This window comes from Acyrthosiphon pisum, chromosome X, assembly GCF_005508785.2.
Source record: "Acyrthosiphon pisum isolate AL4f chromosome X, pea_aphid_22Mar2018_4r6ur, whole genome shotgun sequence".
Classification (NCBI taxonomy): Eukaryota; Metazoa; Arthropoda; class Insecta; order Hemiptera; family Aphididae; genus Acyrthosiphon; species Acyrthosiphon pisum.
In genome coordinates this window covers 127,609,975-127,623,961 of record NC_042493.1, presented here as the reverse complement: position 1 = coordinate 127,623,961, position 13,987 = coordinate 127,609,975, and the positions used below count along the sequence as shown (strand labels likewise).

Genomic DNA, 13,987 nt, shown 5'->3' with positions numbered 1-13,987 from the left:
AAAATAATAGTTTTGAATGTATTTACGATACTTAAGATAGGTACCCCAGAAAAATTAAAATCAATTTATTTATTTTCGATTCCGATACATAACACTTTTGAAAACCGGAAACAACATTTTGGATTTTTGAGAACTTAATCCTAAACCCAAACCGATAAAATCATAAAGGTTCCAGTCCCTGATTGTAATAGGTGGGAGGGTGGGAAATTGTCAGACCTTATCTTCTAAGAGTTAAGACCGTGATTTCGGTACTCTTTTAGGTCATCAACATCATATCTGCTATGATAACAATAATACTACGGATGCAGGTGTCGCTGTTGTCGAGCCTTGTCGACCTGACGGCCAAGTACGGCATCCACCGGTTGAACGTGATGCACGTCAACCTGGAAGATATGCTGGAGTTTTCTCCGTTCCAGTGCATGGGCCTGGACAAGCGTCCCGCGCTCGCCAAGTTCGCTGTGGAGCTGGTGCTGCTTTGGCAGTTCGGCGGCACAGTGCTGGAAGGTGACATGGTGGCGATCCGAGGGTCCGTGTACCGTGCAACTGACACGGCTGTCGAATACAGTGACTTCACAGTCAGCTCACCGGCCACCTGTCACCCGTTCGTGTACGACGCTATGGTGTGCACCAAGAGCTACGCATTGCTTTACAGACCGTTCATGGCTGACACCAGCCTCAAAATCTTTGACAAGGCGGTGGAATGGTCGGGACGCGGTGACGGTGACGTCCGTCGTGTGAGCGACAGCGTGGTGTGTCGGGACGGCAAGGTCAGCTGTCCCTGCTACTACGTACAACGGGCCGACGCCGACTTGATTCACCGCTACTGCCCAACCGTCTAAAAAATATTCTTCGAAATGCATTCAACGTTCTGTAATTAATCAATTAATACAATAGTAACACTGTTAAAATAAGCGTATTTTTATTACGCTGGTAAATTATAAATATTATTAAGTATAAACACGAATAATGGTTTAACTAATAAGTAAACAGCATCTTAAATTCGAATACGTAGTCCACACTGTATGTTTTTCGAATTATCTATTATCTAACGTGTTTTTTAAATTAATTTTTTCCAGACCAGGAGTTGTACTACAGCATAGAAATAATGTTACAAAAATAATGAGAGATACGTGAACAGTGGCCAATACCTAATAAAAAAAATTCTCAACCATTCACATGGAAAGGAAACGAACAACGGCAGCGAAAAAATAAAAAATTAGTTTGTTACACTATTATGAGAAAAAAAAAATTCAAAAATGTGCCTAGCTTTCACCGTAATTTCGCACATCATGGTACCGCCGAGCTGCATCGAAAACATTGTGAGAGCGGAATACTTGTTCTGCAGTCTCATGCCTTGGAACGGATTATTCCACCAAATCCTCCAGGATAACGTTTGATTCACATCCAAGGTCCATCATCGGCTCGACCAGGCTCTACAAAATTGACACCTGCGGAATCCGCAGTAAACCAAACGTTAAACCGTCAAAAACACAGGTCTTTATTTTTACTCGTAAACAATAAATCATCTTTTTTTTCTTGTCTATAGATAATTTAAAAAATGGTTTTCAGATGAATTCGGAGTTTGTTGTTTGCGTATTGTTATATTGTGCTGCGTACAAATAATCTTACGTCATTTACGTATTGTATTATCGTGCATTAAACAAAATAAATAGTCTAGATAAATGAATATTAATTATTAGTTTTTAAATGATTTCAATTTCTGAATCCAAATTTAAATTCGTCCAACTTTAACAAAAATAATTTTAATAGATAAAAACTATTCATAAAATTTTATGAAAAATTGAATAATATCTAGAATTAGTCACCTTGCTGTCATAATTACTATTTTAGTTTTTGAGCAGAGCGATGAATGCAATGATTTTAGTATTTTACAATGATGTGTGTTTTTATTTTTATTTATTTCTTTATAATTTAGGACAGTAAAAGTGCTTAGATTTTCTTCAACAGTATTTTTTCTGATACGAAAGTGAATCTAGTTGATACTTTGGGGGTCAAAAGTAAAAATGTATATATAATATTATACTGTACACACTAATAAAGTGTATAATGTGTATAATAATATTATATTATACACACTTATATCTACCTCAAATAGTACAAACTGTCCGCGGTTTTAATTTTTTCTGGGTGACCGTACAAAGTGTCCTACAACCGAGAAATAGATAAATCTTATAAAAACATGAACTTGAAACGCTCATATAAATTTAATTTGATTTGCTTGTAGAAATTTTCTGTTTTATAAAGGTAGACAAACTTATGAGGAATCTTGTATTTCATTTTCAAATATTAGATTTAAAAAAAAAAAATTTTATGAATCTCTAACTCAAAATAATTTGCTAATTTTCGTGATTTTTACTTGTTTGAACTTTAAATGCTTATAAAAAAAATTGTGTTTATGGATTTTTAATATTTTTCATCTGTATCTGAAACAATATATTACGAGCCTTTGATTAAATTTTCAAGCTTTTTTACCCAACAAGTAACATTTTATTGATATTTATAAAAAAACAAATTAAAAAAAATTGCAATTTGAAATTGGCCGTTAATAGCTAAAAAGATAAAATATTTTCAAAATGTTATGGTGATATAAAATGCTAATATAAACATTCAGTCAAAATGTTGTGTATATTCGGTCAGTTGTCTTAAAGTTAGACCAAAAACCAAAATCAATTTAGTAAAAAATCAATTTTGGGTAAATATTTTTAAGAGTAAGTTCTAAAAGTTGTCTGTTATCATTGCGCTGCTAAGTTCACAAGGGTCTCCTAGTATATTGTTACAGTAGTAGTCGAAAAATATTAAAATACATAATAATATGCACAATTTTTTTTTAAAAATCATTTAAAGTTCGAATTTAATGAAATTTATCAGATTTAAAATTTAATAATTATTTTGTAGTTAAAAGTTCATAAAATGTTAAATTTTTATATCTAAGGATTGAAAATTTAAAACAAGGTTCCACGTAAATAGTTTATATATAAATTACTTTATTTATAATGTCACTGAATATTATACTTAGTAATATCATAGGCTGACTGGGCGTCTTCGCTCAGAATCGTTTGTTTTTATACAGTGATATTATATCACTGAATTCAAATTTAACACCATCCATGACAGTGATCCACTTGTAAGTTGTAACCTACTGTACAGCAGAACACCCACTTCCCTACCTTTTTTCTTTTAATTACATCTCTTATTGCTACTTTTTGTATAAGGTCATATTTTGATGTATTTGAATATTTTTTATCGTGTGGTAGATCGCCAATGAGTAATAATTTTAAAAAGAAGACTCTTAAGGCCTTTATCGGGGAGGTTTTTTTTTTTTTTTGTGAGGGGGGATGGTTGAAAAATTAGAATTGCCTCTGTAACATTTCAAGTTGGCCACTCCATTGATTTACACTATTTATTATTTAAACATAAATTGTTGTATAACAGTTACATTAAAGATTTTAAACCTACAGGTACTAAAGAAATTTTGGAGCACAGCAGATACAAATAAAGTGGATTAGTCCTCAGTGGATATAATCGACGATGCCGTATATTATGTACGTTTTGTTAAGAGTGAAAACAATTATGTGCCATTAGGTGCTTCTCCAACAAATGTCATTAAATTTAACATTGTAAGCAAGCATACAGATTGCAAATTTAACCTTGATTCCTGATTGCTGTCATCTACCTACAGCTAAACTCAGTAATAACGCCTACAAAAAACTATATCAATACCTGCATTATAGCGTGTTATTTGTGGTAAATTGTTTTCTCAGAAATTACACCTCAAACCTCATTTTAGGAATCATGTAGGAAGAATACCATACTAATGCTGTATTTGAATTAAATTATTTGCTCGTAATAGGTACCTTTGTATAAGCAAAAACATTCATGAAGCCCATACTGTAAAATACTATACATACTACAATATGTTATTAAATTTTCATTAATATAAATGGATGATATGATGTATTTCACGAGTTGTTTCACTTTCTACAATGTTAGTTAAAAATAATAATCACAATTTATAATATAATAATAAGTAAACAATATTATACTTACCTTTCGACAATGCTGGTATTGCAGGGGTGACCTTTTTTTAAATATATTTTTATATTTCAAGTAAATATTTATTCAAGTTTAGTCTATCCAGTACATTATTTTATGTAATTTACTTGTTGTTAATTAATATTTTAATTTAGTCCGTCATATTCATTCAATATAAGTTTGATATTCTGAATATTAAATATTAGTATCATAAAATAAGTTTGTTTTAATGCTCAGCTATAATGTCACAAGTTTTTAAATCAATTGTATCAATAAAACCCTAAAGTACCCATTCTTTATTTGTATTATATAGTAATGTCCATCATTACTATGATCCCCAAATCCCTTAAAAATGTCACATTGTGGAAAAATTGGTTTATATACAGAAAATAATTTCTATATTAAGAGGGTGTTACACTTTTACTTAAATGCATTATTTATGTGTTATATGTATGATTTACTGTATTTGCCCGGAACACATGTTATGTTCGGAATATATTGTCAATTTCCTATTTTAAACCCCTTGAAAAATAAAGATGAGACATCTATTTCTTAAACAAAAATTTTAAACTTCCAGGTATACTAGAAATGGATCTTAAATGGCCTTTAGGTTAGGCACTTAAGAATCAGCAGTATTTAAACGGTCCTACATAGAAAAAATAAGTTCTTCATTTATTTTAAAACTGTATCCTCAATATCTATTAGGTATAATTTATGTTTGATACATTAGATAATATAAAAATAATATATTAATATTATTTTCATATATTTTTTTACATAATTATGTTTATACATTTTTCAACATTAAAGAATGAATTACGTAGAAATAATTTTGTAAAATGTATAATATTAAATAATATTACACTGAATATATTTTGTAAATGTTATTCGGTATATTATAATGTATGTATATTGTTTTTATATTATAATATAGGTCATATGAGGTATCAACTGATTTGAAAAATTTGTGCAGATAGGAATCCAGTGTTTTAAAATCGCCAGAATAACTTCAATTTATTATTTATACATAAATGTATAATAATTTAAAGTAAATTATTTAGTAAAATTATATCACAACTTTTAGAGCCATTTTTTTTTATACACATAGTTTGGTGCAGTGGCGGATATGGGGGGTTCCTTGGGTGGTACAAAATGTTTCATTAAACGACCACATAAAATATCAAAAGCTCTTAGCAGCCCAAAATGTATAAACACATAATATAATTTATAATTTTATTAATTTATTAATTATTATAATACAAGTTTTAATTTTATGGAACTATAAATACTGAAAGTAGTTCATTTGAAACTTTTAAATCTTTATTAACGCCACAAATAAATAGAAATAGATAATTGTAATACTTATAATTTTTTATCATTAGAAAAATATAATAATAACTATTAATTAATAATGCTGGAGTGGTTAGAATGGTTGATGAAATTAAGATTGAGATTTTGTACACAAATATAATTTTTTATTTAAATAAATAAATAAATTAGTAATTATCTACAACATATAAAATTGTGTATAAATATTATATATAATTTCAGAAAGTAATTTTAAATTAGAAAGCAGCTTTTATAACATATGTAGCAGAAAAATGTTAAAACTGTTTGAATCTTTAGTCTTCAATTGTATCCAACCTGTGGTAAATCAAATCAAAGTGGATGAGCAACATGGGTTTCACCCTAATCAGTCAGTTAACACATGCAATCTTGTGTTTACTGATTATGTGTTTGATGCCTTTGCAAAAAAGAACCAAGTAGACGTCATTTACACCGACTTCAGTAAAGTCTTTGATAGGGTTAACCATTCTGTTCTTATGAAAGTCCTTGCCAGCAGTGGTTTCGGGGAGCCTTTGATATCATGGTTCAGCTCTTATTTATCCGATCGCAAACAATTCGTGAAAATATTTGGTATCAAATCACAGGTATTAAACACGCCGTCTGGGGTTCCAGTCAAGGTGGCCATCTTTCCCCATTACTCTTTTGAATTACCCATTACATTGTTTATTAGAGACGTAAAAAAAGTTATTCACCACGGTAAATTCTTACTATTTGCAGACAACTTAAAGCTATTTTTAGAAATTCGCTCATTACATGACTGTCAATTACTTCAAAGTGACTTGTGCGCATTATATGCCTGGGCTATAAATATTGGTTTGGACCATAATGTCTCTAAATGTTACGCAAAATCTTTTTATAGAGGTCGCACTCACTTAGAATTGAAATACTTACTTCCTGGGACTTATCTTTCTATTGAAGGGAATACGGTGAAAGATCTTGGAGTTTTCTATGATAGTAACTTAAATTTTCATAACAACATAGATGCGACATGCTGTAAAGCTTTAAAAGCTCTTGGATTTCTAAAGCTGGTTTTTAACGAATTTAAGTTGATAATTCCACTAAAAGCCTTATATTGTGCGCTCATCAGATCTATTCTGGAATTTTCTGGAATTATATGGAACTCTCACACCGCAAGCAATATGAATCAACTTGAAAGGTCCAACGGAAGTTTTTGAGTTTTGCAGCATATCTATTAAAAATAGAACAAAAACCTCATGTTTATAATGCAGTTTTAGATAGGTTAGGATACAGTCTTTGGCCGATAAACGTATTACCATCAACAGGTCTTCCTAGTCAAACTCATCAATGAGTTGATCGACTGTCCTAACTCCTATCCAAGGTCAACTTTAAAATCCCCTGTATCCAGGTCTACTCGTCCTATCCCTTCACTATTCCACTGTGTATGACAAATTATTCACGAAACAAACCACTAAATAGGATGATGCGTATTGCCAATGAGGATCCGTCTTTTAGTTTTTAAGTTATAATTTCTAATTCTTTTGTCTTATTGCTTTGTCTATTTTAATTGTTATATCTACTACACATTTTGTATTGTACCTTTAAAAAGTTAAATTTATATTCTGTACTTTGGGCTGCGGCATGTATTAAAATAAAATAAAAGTTAATGCGGGGAAAACAGTCATTGAAATCAGTCTCATTTTGTATAATTTTCCCCATAGTAAGCATAATGTATAGCATAATCTTCACTTGATAGCATAATGTGTTATTACTTAATGTATATGTTTCATGTGTTATTCTGACCATTGTAGTTGTTTGAAGTGAAATCAATACCTGCAAAATTAACAAAGTAAAGATATATTTTCAATAATTTAAAAATAATATTTTTAGAATTTTATTAGAACCTTCAATCATTAAATTATAGCTAGCTATTTTGAGTTACGAATTTGAGGAGTGGGAACAATGTATTAATGGTTTTTGAGCATAAACATAAGTAAACGCCACAGAAATAATTGTACATTTATATATTATGAGTAAGGACCAAAACTAGTCATGACCTAAACATCCTTAAAAAATGTACACAAAAAATAAGAGGGTACACTGGTGTCGCTCTGCTGTACAATATGTTAAAAGTGGGTCAATGGTCTATGTATAATAGATTGTATTAAGCTTTATTTGAAATTTTTTGTTTTAAAACTCTTTGATTTCAAGCTCGCGATATGTACAAACCTCACACAACTTTGTGGCTGCAAATTTGTTTGAAGTCTCTAGTTCTGTGTAGTTCATGCTATAGACTACACATTGTTAACTATTATTATTTTATCTATAAGGTTACTTAAACTTTTAAAATAAATTATTGTTTTAAGGGGAAATAGTAAGACCTCAATACGTAAATAAAAAAAATATCAATAACACACACCTGAAATTGGATGAAAATATTTAACATGTATTACCTCTACACTGTTATCCTTGCTATCATGTGAATATAAAATTAGATAGTTTGATGATTACGGCTGCGTATAGCTTTACATGCTGTACAGTACCAGGTTTGAAAGCATTTAACGAAACTGCATATTCTATGTGTACCGTAAATACCACATATGCCACAAATTAGTATTTCCCATGATCCACTGTTTGGAAAACAAAAAAATATATTAATGCCACTGGAATTATAGCATAATAATAATAACATCATCATATACATATTATATCATTATGACAGTTTCTTATGACAGTCTTAAGTGCTATTAAAGTATTATTACATTCAATGGGTAAATTTAATATTGTAAAAAACATGTAAACATAGGTTCAATTTTGACTTAGAGTTGTTATAAAAACAGATAATTATGTTAATAAAAGCTTATGCATATGAAGCGACCTTTAACTAAATTAAAATAAAATAATGAGGCACTCGAACTTTGTTAACTTTTTAACTGATCCCAAATTATATATATTATTATTTTAATAAAAATAAAGCTTTAAACCACCTAATCAAAAAAAAATATGGATAGCACATAATAAAGAAGTGGTAATAAATTATTTATGAATTTAAGTCTGTATATTGAATATATTTAAAATAAGTTGAAAAAATTGATCTAAGGGCCGCTGAGAATGAATAATGGTATTAATATTTTCTGCACCGCAAAAATACAAATTTTTAAAACCACATCATATTTTAGGGTATGGGGACGAAACTCGCATGACCAGCATACAAAAGTTAAAATATACTACATAATTGAATATTATATTATTTAACAGTATTACAATATTCAATATTAAAATATTTTTTCTCAGACTTCTGCACCATCAATAATTTTATTTTTGTCTGATGCTTTGAAGATTGATATACCTAATCATATTGTTTAACTTAAGTTCTTTTAACAAGAGTATTTTTCTTTTTATATAACTATTGGTGTATTGTAAGCACCCCAACCATAATATAAGTGTTGTATATTATAATTTACTTATAAGTACAGATTTTCTGTCTTAACAGTCATAGTTGAGCGCAATGGTGAACTAATAAGATACTTACGTCCATTAATTAAACACTCTACAATAACACTATAATATCCAATTTGATAATAATGTAATAGAAAACAATATGAAATTAAAATTAGAATAATGATTTTTGATTTATGCAATTTACATATCATATGGTTAGATTTTCAGGATATACATAGACATACCATGTATGGTTAGTTAGTTGAAAATGTATTGAATTTCAAGTTACATTAATATGTCATTTCACAAATATTTCACACAATTTAAGAACATACTAATTGCACAGGTATCTACAACTTCCCCTTATCGCAAACTCTGATATACATAATTAACTGTATTATTTGACTTTGGGGCATAAAATAAAAATTATTATAACAAATACTAACATCTCCTCTTGATGTTTTCGGGTTCTTTTATAAGGACATAGACAGTTTTGAATAGTGCAAGTACGCCTTTCTAAGATCCCTTTAGAAGCGTCAGGTATAGTTGCTGTAAGTGCACTCATGTGATGTACGGCCAAGCGTCTGTTTTGAGACAACAATCTTTCTTCTTCCACACCTAATATACCAAAACAAATTCAATTATCTAAAATTTATTTTAAATACTTTAAAATAAATATTTAAATCAAACTATGTAAAATAACAAAGTTGATTGTCTAATTTTAAAGCTTTACAAATTAATCTTATTTTATGTCTACTCAACAGTCAAATAAATATTAATTAATTTTAATATACTTAATAAACTAGTGCTAAAAACTATGGTAAAGGAAAAAACCCTTTACCTAACCACAACATAATAAATAATTAATTAATGATAAAAATATGATATTATAGTAGTATGCATATGATACAATATTAGGTCAATAAGGAATAGTGTGATTAACATTAAATATGACATTTATACATGTATATATACATATAGTAACTGCAGTCATTCTACATATGCTACCAAACAGGTTGATTCCAAAAATATTGTAAGAATTAAACCGTCGTTGGTGACGCTACGAGAATTTCGCTCACATAACTCTTATTTTGTGAACCATTGGCTTCAAATTAATTTTTTTATATCGATATTTTTGTATGCTCATACAAGTTACTTATGGAAATAAATACGTGGAAAATATCTAATCTATATATAAACTTTCCGTCTTATTACCATCAAATATCAACAGTTGCCAGTATTTGCTCACCGGGGATCGGCGGTCCGACAGCGGCCTGTTATTTTAGCCAAAACATATCAATATTTCTTCCATCATACTGATCGACCTAGTAATGCGATAATAGTTTTTAAAACCGATTTGGATTCATTGTAATGTCTACTTATAGATTAGTCAGCCCACTTTTCCCAATTTCACCCTTCCAAAAATAATTAAATGTGAGCGAAACTCTAACACATCACTATTTAAAAGATAAAATAACATAAATAAGTCTGCTTACAAAACTTACCTAATAAGATAAAATCACTTAGGAACTATAATTTTAAATCTTTATTAAATTTGGTTATTGGTAAACGTTTTGTTGTGAATTTTTTATACATGAGTAATCAATCAGTTGGTTATTGATGTTTTGAAGAAGTATCATAACGCAGTGTTCTAAACCTATGAGACATGACTCTATGTTGAGTGGAAAAATATTTTTTTATGGGTTACTGCCGTAAACTAATTACGATATAAAACTAAACAATTAATTTGAATTTAAAAATAAACTATATATTCAACAGAATTACATATTCATTAACTATTCAATATTAATGCAATTACAATATATTATTAAAATATAATGATAAAATTGTCAATAAGAAAAATTATTATTAATATTTTTATAGTATGGCAAAGGTAATTTTTTGGTAGAAAGCCGCATACCCAAAAAAAGTCAATTAGTGTGGCGTTATAATAAAAAAGTTGAGAAATACTGTTATTAGACATAAAATATAAAAAAATAATGCAATAACAATACCTGCACCGCCATTGCATGTTTTACAGCACCAACGTCTGTAAGATTCAAGAAAACTGCATACTCTATGTGTTCCATATAAACCACATCTGTAGCACATTACTATTTTCCATAATCCACTGTTTGAAAAATAAAAATATATTAGGTAGGTAATGGCACTTGAATTATAGTATAATATTAATAACATAATATAGGTATATAATTATTTTGATTTTCATGACATGATTTAGTATAATCTAATTTAAAGAAAACATGTAATATTGTACATAACATGTTATCATACGCTAAATTTTGACTTTGAGTTGTTATAAAAACTGACAATCTGTCAATTACAGCTTACGCAATTTGCACATGACTTATAAAACATTTACTTAAAAAAAATACAATACTTTTTTCATTTGTTTTTCAAACGTTTTATTATTTTCAATATATGGATTTATGTATGTAATTTGTAATTTAGTTTTATTAAATTAGTAAAATCTTGTTCCTATATCAGTTGCAAAAGTAGCAGAAGTGAAATTTTTGTTATCAAGACAACTATCTATTTTTTTTCCAAGATTCGTAATTATTACTTGTTACTACGGTTATAATATATACTATAATGCCTAGTAACTTTACCCGTGCTTGTTACTGTATAATACCATATAATCAATAGACAAGATAGGTATTTTGTTAACATTTAGGTAACATCCAATTCTTTTTTTGTTAATAGAAAAAACAAAACATTTCTAATTGTCTATGGTCTCTAATGAGTGGTAAGTATTTAATTAAAATTTTTACTATTAATATTATTTGAAAAAAAATAACAGGTAATAACTAAATATTTTGACTGGGATTTTGACTTAAACATGACTTAATAGAAGTTTTAAATGATAAATGTGCCTTAAATTAAACAAAAAAAGTAAAATCATAAAAATTACTTACAGTGGCATATTGTCAATTTTTTTTTGGGGTGGTCCAATAATTCTAACATAATATAGATAGGTACTGATATAAAGAAATAGTTTTTAATAGATTATGAGAATAAAAAATAGTTGTTTTATTATATTTTATAATTTCAAAGTACAAAATCTAAGCGTCTTTTTTTATTACAAAGTTCATCTAAAATATCTTTTGGTAAAAGAAAATCTTTTTTATAAATGTACATCATAGCCAATCTTCGGGTTAACACATAAAAATAATGAAATGTTTAAATTATAGAAAATGACATTATGACAACAGTCGTCCATATCACTGTGCTAATCTCTGGACTGAAAATACATATTATATAGGTAAACATGGGTCTAAATGAATACTAATTGTCGGCCAGTTGACTCCAAAAATTACATTAATGTTTTATGTTATTATTAAAAATAATAAATTCCTTACGTCTCACATCAGATCAATGAGCTATTATTATTATTTACTAATTTATTATATATTTAATTGGTACTTACAAGGTAATAGATCTAATATATTTTATTGAAGAAATTTAATGCAGTTCGCTCTCGTAGCCGATGCCGTCGTTCAGTAACAATTAACGAAATACAAACATGAAGTAAATGATTTTACAACAATTGCCTTGTTTATAAAGCAAAAATTCAAATAGATTAATAATAGCGACCTATACTGTCCTATAGTAATAGTTTATTGGAGAATGATGTGAGTCATCAATTCCTTGCGATAAGAATGTTTTTACTGTTTCGAGAATTATTGATGTTTATCTAATACGGGTATTTAATAAAGTGGTAATACATACAATACAAGGAAAAGTTTAGTTATGCGTGGCGGCGGGTTTTTTATCGTTCAACCGTTGGCTAATTTTAAACTCTATTTCTTATAAATATTTTGTTAACGGGAAAAAACCATGTGCTAACATAAATCGGGGTCTGCAAATATGTAAGAATTTTTTTTTTTTTGGAGAGATTAATAAATACGCCACTGATTACTTATCTAGTTGTTGTATATACCTATGAAGGTACATACCTAAAGGAAAGATTATTATCTAGTAAACCTCTTAGGTTTTTTTTTAGATTTTAATTTTGAAGCAAGTTACCTATGATTATTTTAAATGCACAAGCAATTTATCATTTTAAAATATTCATAACTTGCTTTAAAATTAAAATATAAAAAGAAACCCTATGAGGTTCACTAGATAATATTCTTACTTCTAAATGTTTTAAAAGGTCAATTCACTCTGATTTTTAAATTAACCGAGCCAATCGTGATCTGCTAAGCGTACAATTGTCTATGCTATGCGTTTCTAAGACAGCGAGAAGGCATGCAAACGTAACGCACTCATAAATTCTAATTAAAAATCATATCTAATAGGTACCTACCTACTTACAATTAAATCGTTACCTACAACAATATAAACATTTTAAAATTATAAAATCAATATAGGTACTTACCTACCTACCTACTTACTATTTTTAATTCAAATAAAAAAAAAACAAATACCTATGGTAAAGTGAATTTGAAATCAAAATTAAATTTTTCATTTTAATTTCAAGCCCCGCATGGCCACATTAGTACTATTAAAAACAGTAAATTTATGAAATGGGTAGGAACTAGGTATTTACTTTTCTCTTTGATAGTTGCGCTTTTGTTTAAAGGTGCATAGACATCTCGTTGCATTGCACGATTTTTTTACCAAAGTAGAGTTGTATGCATTGACACGTCTCGAACAGCGACCCATGTCCGTCAAATGGCGACGACGAAAAAGAATCGTACGAAAGAACGGACGGAAAGCTGTACCGTCAAAGCGTCGAATGTAGCGAAGAACGACCGAAGACAGGAGCTGTACGAGCGCCACGGGAAGCAGAAAAACGTATTTCGGATTACGGACGGACGCTTCAGCCTTCGCTCGACAATATATTATTAATCAGTTGAGAGGCACTTAAAAATTAGTAGGTACAACAGGTCGGAGAATCGTAAGCGCAGATAATAATTTTTCATTGTCAACGGTCGTGTGATAATGTGAACGCGATATCAGCGCGTCGGCTACCGTCAGCTGCGCGCACCACTATTTTATATTGTGTACTACTCGTACCGATCGCCGTCTAGTAGACGGCGTTTACCTCCACGACGCGACCTCCAACCACGAATTGAGATATTATACAGGATACGAAACGGAAAGGTCTTGTCAATGTTTTCTCAAACAATCACCTTCTCGCGTTGCGGCTAGACTATTAGCG

At 29.4% G+C, this 13,987-nt stretch overlaps 2 protein-coding genes across 2 annotated transcripts; one reads left to right on the top strand and one right to left on the bottom strand.

Moving 5' to 3' along the window:
• The first annotated feature begins 259 nt into the window (after positions 1-259).
• Positions 260-1,535, top strand: LOC100569900. The gene is made up of 2 exons (XM_029485793.1): positions 260-870; positions 1,077-1,535. The coding sequence occupies exon 1, from the start codon at positions 282-284 to the stop codon at positions 837-839; it is 558 nt and encodes a 185-aa protein (XP_029341653.1). The 5' UTR covers positions 260-281; the 3' UTR covers positions 840-870; positions 1,077-1,535.
• A 5,507-nt stretch (positions 1,536-7,042) lies between these two features.
• On the bottom strand, positions 7,043-13,760 carry LOC100570748 (PHD finger protein 7-like). The gene is made up of 5 exons (XM_003242470.4): positions 13,373-13,760; positions 10,815-10,930; positions 9,246-9,417; positions 7,812-7,988; positions 7,043-7,191 (listed from the first exon to the last, which is right to left on the bottom strand). Exons 1-4 carry the CDS (start codon positions 13,486-13,488, stop codon positions 7,850-7,852), a joined length of 543 nt encoding a protein of 180 aa, XP_003242518.2. The 5' UTR covers positions 13,489-13,760; the 3' UTR covers positions 7,043-7,191; positions 7,812-7,849.
• Positions 13,761-13,987: the final 227 nt, after the last annotated feature.

Bases quoted from the DNA above. Each gene is read 5' to 3' on its own strand.
- LOC100569900 (XM_029485793.1), top strand. From the start codon at position 282: ATGATAACAATAATACTACGGATGCAGGTGTCGCTGTTGTCGAGCCTT.
- LOC100570748 (XM_003242470.4), bottom strand. From the start codon at position 13,488: ATGGGTCGCTGTTCGAGACGTGTCAATGCATACAACTCTACTTTGGTA. The intron at 9,418-10,814 runs GTATTGTTATTG...TTGGTATATTAG, and splicing joins AACATGCAATGGCGGTGCAG to GTGTGGAAGAAGAAAGATTG. The intron at 7,989-9,245 runs GTTAGTATTTGT...TTTTCCAAACAG, and splicing joins CGAAAACATCAAGAGGAGAT to TGGATCATGGGAAATACTAA.